At 41.5% G+C, this 9,480-nt stretch overlaps 1 protein-coding gene across 1 annotated transcript; it reads left to right on the top strand.

Annotated features, from left to right (window-relative positions):
• The first annotated feature begins 1,619 nt into the window (after positions 1–1,619).
• On the top strand, positions 1,620–5,457 carry LOC135479637 (proline-rich antigen-like). The gene is made up of 4 exons (XM_064759531.1): positions 1,620–1,689; positions 2,838–2,963; positions 3,266–3,432; positions 4,330–5,457. The coding sequence occupies exons 2-4, from the start codon at positions 2,888–2,890 to the stop codon at positions 4,510–4,512; spliced, it is 426 nt and encodes a 141-aa protein (XP_064615601.1). The 5' UTR covers positions 1,620–1,689; positions 2,838–2,887; the 3' UTR covers positions 4,513–5,457.
• Positions 5,458–9,480: the final 4,023 nt, after the last annotated feature.

The raw sequence follows: 9,480 nt of genomic DNA, 5'->3' as shown, positions 1-9,480 counted from the left end.
GTGAGAAGGTCTGCCAGCAACTTGCGGATGGTCGTGAGTTTCCCCGGGCTCTGCGCGGTTTCCTCCCACCATAATGCTGGCCACCGACGTTTAAGTAAAATATTCTTGATTTCTTTATTTGGTTGGTGTATAGTGCCGTAATCTGGAGTTTTTCACTTATAAATGACGACGGTCAGGTTTATGGGTGGGAGAAACTGAGGTGCTCAGGGTAGAACACTGGCCTTTGTAGATGGGAGAAACCGATGTGCTCAGGGTAAACCACTGGCCTTCATAGGTGGGAGAAACTGATGTGCTCAGGGTAAACCACTGGCCTTCATAGGTGGGAGAAACTGATGTGCTCAGGGTAAACCACTGGCTTTTGCGGGTGGGAGAAACTGATGTGCTCAGGGTAAACCACTGGCCTTTGTAGATGGGAGAAACCGATGTGCTCAGGGTAAACCACTGGCCTTCATAGGTGGGAGAAACTGATGTGCTCAGGGTAAACCACTGGCTTTTGCGGGTGGGAGAAACTGATGTGCTCAGGGTAAACCACTGGCCTTTGCGGGTGGGAGAAACCGATGTGCTCAGGGTAAACCACTGGCCTTTGCGGGTGGGAGAAACTGATGTGCTCAGGGTAATCACTGGCCTTTGCGGGTGGGAGAAACTGATGTGCTCAGGATAAACCACTGGCCTTTGCGGGTGGGAGAAACTGATGTGCTCAGGGTAAACCACTGGCCTTTGTAGATGGGAGAAACCAATGTGCTCAGGGTAAACCACTGGCCTTTGCGGGTGGGAGAAACTGATGTGCTCAGGGTAGAACACTGGCCTTTGCGGGTGGGAGAAACCGATGTGCTCAGGGTAAACCACTGGCCTTTGCGGGTGGGAGAAAATGATGTGCTCAGGGTAAACCACTGGCCTTTGCGGGTGGGAGAAACCGATGTGCTCAGGGTAAACCACTGGCCCTTGAGGTTGGGAGAAACTGATGTGCTCAGGGTAAACCACTGGCCTTTTTGGGTGGGAGAAACTGATGTGCTCAGGGTAAACCACTGGCCTTACGGGTGGGAGAAAATGATGTGCTCAGGGTAAACCACTGGCCTTTTTGGGTGGGAGAAACCGATGTGCTCAGGGTAAACCACTGGCCTACCTGACAAAGCTCCTTTCGTAGTCGCAGAATATGTGTTTATCTATTTATTTATTTGATTGGAATTTCACTTGTTTACACGACGGAAGGAATCGGGTCAGAGTCCTGGGGAAACCCTCGATCATCCGCAGGTTGCTTACAGCCCTTCCCAAGTAGGCCTACAGCCGAAAGGGAAGCCGGTATGATAACTTTTTGTATTTACAGAGTTCATTCATAAATTCACTCTTATAGAGAATTAATATTTGGACTGTGTTATTCAAAATATGTACTTTTAAAGTTCTAAGTAATGCACAACGTCATATGTGTAGACTATAGCTTATTTACTCTGTTATCAAGTGGCAGCAGTGAATGACGTCACACAACAATGTAATATTTATGCGCACTTCAAAGATTGTGACATGACCTTTGGTCCGATCAGAGCACGCGACCTGTGACGTAGGCAGGGGGCGTTGATTCTCCTGTACGACATATCCCAAGATAGACACAAGATTGATACTAAGTAAAATATAACATCAACACAAACAGAACTCAGTGTGATTTTTATATTTTCAGTATCGTGACAGCCAGGGGTAAGAATTTTTTTCATTTTTGTTGAAGATAATTTACTAATATATACATTAGGTTATGCATGGGATCTATTTGTTCGATATATTTGTATAGTTATAAAATATAAAGTTTGCTTTCCGTTAGTGTTTTTAAAAAAACTAGGCCTAATTGCACAACAATGTCGTATGGGGAGTGGAAGGGAGGAATTAACGAATTAGTGTCACTTAAGAGCAGCCATTTGTTTTAAACTGTTCATCATACTTCAGTTGTACAAGTTATCTCTCAGCACCGGTAGCTCTTGATGTTGAATTAACTAATGGAAAACAGGTAAATATTGTTTTCAGTATGGCGTGAGGTAACTCGATAAAAGATCGTCCACAAAACAAAGCTGTTTTACTTTTGGTGTTTAACGTGGAAAAAGAAACGTTTAGATCGACGGTCATGTCAACTGGTTGAGAATATGACCGTCCTTCGACAGGATAATATTCGAGAAACACCGTGACTTGAGGCCGCAGCCAAGACATCGAGAGCTGGATTCGAACGCATAAGCTCGTGTGTTAAGAACCATTCGACTGTCATTACAGACTTCAACTACCGTGATATACGCGGTATAACCTCGTGGATTAAGATAGACGTCTGTCTTAATTCTTGGTAAATGTGTAACTGACGACGGCCGATTCTGTAACGGTTAGAACGTCCGCCACGCGGGTCGGCTTACCAAAGACTTTACAAGTAGAAATTTTGGCTGCCTCGATCGCTTGGGGCTTAGCACTGAGAGGTTTGAGCAAGAAAACAGGACTGGTTGCAATAGCGTCTGTATAAAGTAATTGGGTGAGGTGTCGTATTTGGTATCTTCGGCATGACACACATGTACATGTACTTCAATGACGGCAGCACTTTGCCGGCATAAACTCGCCCTGCTACAAGAAGACTCTGTACAGAATATACAAACACCTGTATGACTCCTCGTCTTCATATGACTGAAAAATTGTTAAATACGACGTAAAATCCAATCATACGCACATACTGATTATATTATTCTTAAACACGTGTACTTCAGACGTTATAAGTTACTGAAAAATCTGTCATAATGAATAATTCTGGGTGTCACCGATAGTTTAATCTCAGAATGGATGTACCTTCAAATAATGATATATTTATTGTATTTCAGCTGAAGCTTTAAACTTTGAAAGGACTGCACAGGTATAAAGTTAAGTCGCAATGAACCCTGGGTACCCACCACCGCCCGGGACAGTAACGACGTACACCTACTCTAACGGAAGTATCCCACCTCCAGGTAAAACAACGCTGAAGAATGATAATGCTCACTTTTGCACCTTTGGTTTTTGGTGAGGTGGGGTGGGGTGGGGTGGGGTGGGGGTGGGAGTCTTTGAAATCAGTACGTATATAGATGCATGTCACTGGATCGTCTTTCAAGGAAATGAATTTTTCTGGGTTCCGAAAGTCTTGCTCATGACATCATGACATTAAATCTGAATAAAACTGTTCCAGTTATTCAGACACCATTTTCAAGCTTCATGCCTATTCATTATTCATGCCTGTTCTACCTGATTATGCACCGTTTAATTTCTATTTCAGAGAGGCTACCGTCAGCCCCTCCGGCCCAGTACCCTTACCCACAGCCGTACCCACCTCAGGCTGGGTACCCAGCCCCGCCCCCACCGGCGGCGTACCCTACTCCACCAGTGGTTCAGTCCACGACGTACGTGATGGAGCCCCCTGTACAGAGGGTCGTCGTGAAGGAGGTATACTGTTAAGTTACTCACGATACAGAAAAAAATAAATATTTATTTATTCATATATTCATTTGATATTAAATAATAGTTATTTGAAGTTTTCAGTTACTATGGTGGTTAATTTCTCAACCTATATAGGCCTATAAACCTTATCTGATATACAATGTAATCGTGCAAGGTTTAATTTATTTATTTATTTGATTGGTTTTTTACGCCGTACTCAAGAATATTTCACTTATATACGACGGCAGCCAGCATTATGATGGGAGGTAACCGGGCAGAACTCGAGAGAGACCCACGACCATCCGCAGGTTGCTGGTAGACCTTCCCAAGTACGGCCGGAGAGGAAGACAACATGAGCTGCGACCATACTTTTGAGAGACTCCTGGTTCATTGCGCCGCGCGCTAGCATGCTACTGCCTCGGCCACGGAGGCCCCTTGTAAGGGTTAAAGCAGCAGTCTGTTTCCGTTCTTCCGTCCGTTCGCCCGTTGGGAGTTTGGCCATTCTACAAAATCCAGTATAGCTGCTTCGTCGGCCATTTTAGATTTTCTATCTGTCACACATGATCCTCTGAATAAGATATTTAACAGTTTTTAATAAATAAAATTTATGCCTACTTGGTCTTTTGAACAAGATATTTATAACAGTTTCCACTAATCAGTGTTCGTATTTACACAGCGGCTTGAGGTCAGCAAAGTCATTATTTTAAGTAATTCAGTATGGCTCTTGTCGGCCATCTTGTAATATTGGCCGTCATGCTTTTCTCTTTAAGACGTTAGCTCATACAGACAACGGCAAATTGTTCCATAAAACACCTTGGCGGGCGGGGACCTATCATCTACTGAGTTTTCTTTATGAAGTGTCTCGGTTCATTCACAAGTTTATGTTGTTTCTTTTCCTGACAGAGACCTGCTTACGGCGGCGGGATTCTGGGTGGCTTGGCTGCCGGTGCGGCTTTCGGTGCAGCTGCTCGAGCCTTTGAGCACGATCATCACCACCATCACCACGGATTTGAGCACCATCACGGATTTGGGCACCATCACGGATTTGGGCACCATCACGGACACCACCACCACCACCACCACTAGCAGGCCTATACACCGGACCTGACAGACGACTCGGAAGCCTATATAAAATATATACGCACCTTTTGGTGTTGTTAAATGGCTCATATGTTGACGTGTATTACAATCAATGGAATGAGTGCCACATCACAGGATGCGAACGTCAAAAACGTCAATATTCAACTATTTTCACAAGCCAAGACGAGCTGTTCTTTTAGCAATACCATCATTCTTAGCATAAGCTGAGAAAAGGGGTTGAAATACGTCTTTTGGAGACATTCACCATCAGGGATTTTATAGAAACAAAATAAACACAATTTTTTTCCAAAATTTAAAATGCTACGGGGAAACGCGATTTGTGATGTTCGAGTTAATCAACGTCAGACGTATCATGACGTATTGTGCTGTAAGACTGGGCAACAATGTTAGAATTAATTAAGACGAAATGTCAAGCCTGGATGTTGTTGGATTCAATTTGTTAAATTAAGTGCAAGCACATATTGTTTTTAGATCTAGGCGTATAAGACACATAAGAAAGGCGGTACTACTTGAAAGGCACTGGAATCCGGTAATTGTAATTATGTATACTCCTACCCCCTAGTTCAGGTAATGTGAACACATTTATAGACACATTTATACGTATAAATATGTATATCTCTCAAATCCACACATTTATCTGGCGTAGTAGACATCTTACATCTACATTTGATGATATTTGTAAGCACTACAAAAGTGTATCTATACATTATCAACTAAATACTGGTGCTTTGTATCCGCATGTATATATAATCTAAATTATTCATAAAAGAGTTTTATATTATAAATTATTATTATATATTATAATTAAATATTGTGTAATAAATTTACCAATGAAAGAAACCATGAAAACAATTGTTTCACATAAAACTTTATTTTAGAGCACCGGTGAACATATTGTTTTATTTATTTTTATTGTTGTCTTCATGTCTTGGCGAGATAAAACCGATTGACTGATTCATAAATTTGTTTATCTTTAAATTTTAATTTTGGGGTCGTTGTAGCGAGCTATATAGTATGTAATGCAATAACAGGAGAAGGCCTATTGCCTCAAGGAAATTAAAGAAAGTAGATGTAAATTTCAAATTTTAAGAAAATATTGCTAATATTATTATTATTATTATTATTATTATGGCTTCCTAATACTGCGTGTGTGGGTTGGAGTATTGTTTGGAGGGGAGCCAGGGTTTGGTGCGTGCGGTGAACAAGTGGTTAGTTAAGATTCATGCATTTGAACCATAATGGGACATGCAAGGTGCGGTCATGGACGGGGAATTTGTAGACCCCCACCCACCAGCACCTCCCCTCCAAACCCACTTTCACTCTCTTTGTGAGAACCTGGTGACAAGGTGTTGGTGTGGGCGTTTGCCTACATCTAACGTTTCCTGAAGGCCACTTGTCTTCAACTAATGTGATGTGCACATGGCTACACGCCAAAAGTCGGAATGTTCGGTTCGACGCCAAAGGGCGTCGGCTTATACCTTGGACACCCCGGTTTCCTCCACCCATGAAACTGACAGCCATCGTACAGTGAAAACCCATTAAAACAAAAATCAGATGATTTTATCGAAGTTTGACAGGTAAATAAAATGCGGCGGTTTCCCCTGGGCTCATCCCAGTTTCCTGTGGGACGTGTATCGGTTTGCTCTGGCCTTATTTAGGTTTCCTCTGGGCTCATGTAGGTTTCCCTCGGGTTTACACCGGTTTCTTATGGGCTCCTAAGGGTTTCCCTCATGTTTATCCCAGTTTCCTCCGGGCTCATCTAGGTTTCCCTGGGGTTTATTCAAGTTTCCTCTGGGCTCATCACGGTTTCCTCCACCCATAAATATGACCAACGTTAGATACCAAATGTTAGATACCAATCAAACAAATAGAGTTTTGTGATCATTTACTTCCAGTGGAAACACACGCCTAAAGAGGAAATATACATGCAACAGTGTACGTTGTAGGCCAGGCCTACAGCCAGCGCCCGCCTCCAACGCCCGGCCCGTTTTGATTGTGGATCCGTTATTTAATGTCGGTGATTTCGCATATCACTATAACAATCGACATGTGTATGAGGTCAGCGTAAGCTTTGTTACCGTGGGTTTACCGATGGTTACATACACCAACACCACTAATAGTTACTATGTAAACGAAATCGATTCTGATGTTACCTTTACAATACGGCCGACCCCATACCGAACCTGTCTACGGTAACAGCTTGCCCCCTGGCCCTACCCATATATATAGACATATATCCCTAAACACTCATTCGTGCACTTGTTGTATACTTGTACTGTTGTACACAGATAACCAAACCCTTCATACTCTAACCTCGGCTCATGTGGATGTGTGTGGGGCGGTAAGTGTGATAAGATACGGCTGTGGTGTCATTAACACTGAACAAGTTAATATCCGAATATTTGTCTCAATTACCAGTATAATGTATAGTGTAGAAGGTATCAGTTTGCCGGGGGTCATGTAAAATAGGGTCATGTAAGGCCTCAACATTGACAGTCTTTAATTTTAGACTATGGTGACGTCTAATAGATTGCCATTAACATATCTGCATTTTTTTTACCTAATGCTGCCTAAGCCGTTGTGCTATGCGGTGTGTAAATGGTTACTATTTATGCATTTATACACGAACAATTACAATAAAACCCTAACTGAGGTAACTTGACAGGAGCGCGTATTTCACCGGTTACCTGTGACCATTTGCCAGCTATCAGGCTATCGTCGTTGCTGTGGTCTTAATCTCTATGCTCCACGTTTTAATTATTTTGAACTTCCTCCATTGGCGAACAGCATAAGGTTATCGAGAGATCGAGTGTCTTGTGACAGGATACTATATGGTGTCTTCGGCATGGCATTCCAATGAGGCAGCACTATACTATATCTACCTTAATTCTTCTAATTTTTGGGACAGATATTAGTAGTGTTGACTGCAAAATATTACATTTCTTTACCAGCCTTTTGGAAAAGTAAAGATATGAGTATGTTGTCTGCATGGTCTAACAATGTGAAAAAAAAGAAACTGTAGATTCCTGCTACAATTACATATATATTCGCTAAAATGAGCAGACCAGGTGTCCCAAAAATTGGAAGAAATATGGCACGTTAGGATTGGTACAGGCTTACGCTTCAGTTCGGGAACACGATATCACTGATATGCTCGGAAAACGTTAAAAGCGCCATTAAAACTCAGCTTAGAAACCAGGGAAACCAAATAATGTGGTCAGTGTGTGTTAAGCTGTGTACAATCATGGAAAAGCTGAAAATCAAAATTTTATACAAAAAGCAAGCCAGTATCGAACTTGTGATATAATTGGTGAAGGCCGACCACGTGATATTTTACATCCGCCAAGATTTTACCTCGTTGCCTCCCTACACTAATAAAATTAATTTGTTAAATTTAACACAAAGCCTAGTATTTGCCTGGTGCTAGAATGTATTCTGTTATTGTAGCAGATTATTCCGTTAAATATAACACACATACTCTATAAATTCAAGGGGGCCTCCGTGGCTCAGTTGGTTAGCTCGCTAGCGCAGGGTAATGACCCAGGAGTCTCTCACCAATGCAGTCGCTGTGAGTTCAAGTCCAGCTCATGCTGGCTTCCTCTTCTGCCCTACGTGGGAAACCTGCGGATGGCCGTGGGTTTCCCCCGGGCTGTGCCCTGTTTCCACTCACCATAATGCTGGCCGCCGTCGTATAAGTGAAATATTCTTGAGTACGGCGTAAAACACCATTGAAATAAATAAATAAATCTATAAATTCAACATTAACATTCTACTAGACTAGTATGATATTTCGGTGAATATGACCCAATATTGCGTTACAATAACAGAATACATTCCAGCATCACTCAAACAACAGACTTTGTGTTGAATTTAACAGAATGTTTTTCTAGTGTACCGGTAGCTAAATTGTCTTTGGCTCGTCTGGGAGTATACTTTTAATATGTCCCTCTGATATATTCCGGTTGTCTTAATGGGCATAATTTCCTTAATTTAATCACAACTCTAAATAAAGTGCAATACGCAGAGAAAGAAAAGTGGTTTTAAAAAACGAAAATGACAAATTGTATTCACGTACTCTGTTTGACAAAAATAGGTCATTTAGGTGATTGGCAAGTTGATTAATTAAACGTACCCACGTATGGCCAAAGAGGAAGCCAGCATGAGCTGGACTTGAGCTCACACCGATCGCACTGGTGAGAGGCTCCTGGGTTTGCGCTGCGCTGGGGCGCTTCCCTCCCCCTCCCCAACGCCCCCACCCATTCCGTGATGTAACTGATTCTTTTTAGCGGGTACACATATTTTGAATTCTGTTCTTCTGCTTTGAATGAATGCGTATGCAGTTCTTCTTGTACCTGTATATCTGTTTTTAATGTCGAATTATAACAATCAGTTTTTAAAAAGACTTATTCTTTTTAAAAAGAAATATAAGGGACGTCACTGTGCTTAACATTATATGGTTCAAAAAGTCCAACGTAGAACCTCATTGTGCATTTCTTTCATTTTATTAACTGTAAAAAAATGTTAAACATTCCTGTAAACAATTAAATATTTGTAGCCTTCATGAAATGTCTTTTCAGATGTCATTTTATTTAAAGGTGGTCTGTAGCATTACGATACAATAAACATCAACATCAACCATAAACATAAACATAAACATCAACATCAACATCAACCATAAACATCAACATCAACCATAAACATCAACATCAACAACAACCATAGCGGTAGGTAATGGCATACAAGAAACCGTTAGTCTATAAATAGTTGATATTTAACAGAATACTTCTGTAATACAAAAAACGTATATACAGTTTTATACAAAAAAAAATTGCAAATAACAAACTTCATGTTCAACTACATGAAGTTCACTCACTTGACAATGGTCTGTTTTGTTTATTATCATCATCTGATTTCTTTTACAGCCCATGCAGTGATTGTGGCCTGTGTTTCAAC

This window comes from Liolophura sinensis, chromosome 12 (assembly GCF_032854445.1).
Source record: "Liolophura sinensis isolate JHLJ2023 chromosome 12, CUHK_Ljap_v2, whole genome shotgun sequence".
Lineage (NCBI taxonomy): Eukaryota > Metazoa > Mollusca > Polyplacophora > Chitonida > Chitonidae > Liolophura > Liolophura sinensis.
Note: the sequence above shows the minus strand (reverse complement) of the source record. Positions and strands in the feature narration are given on the sequence as shown.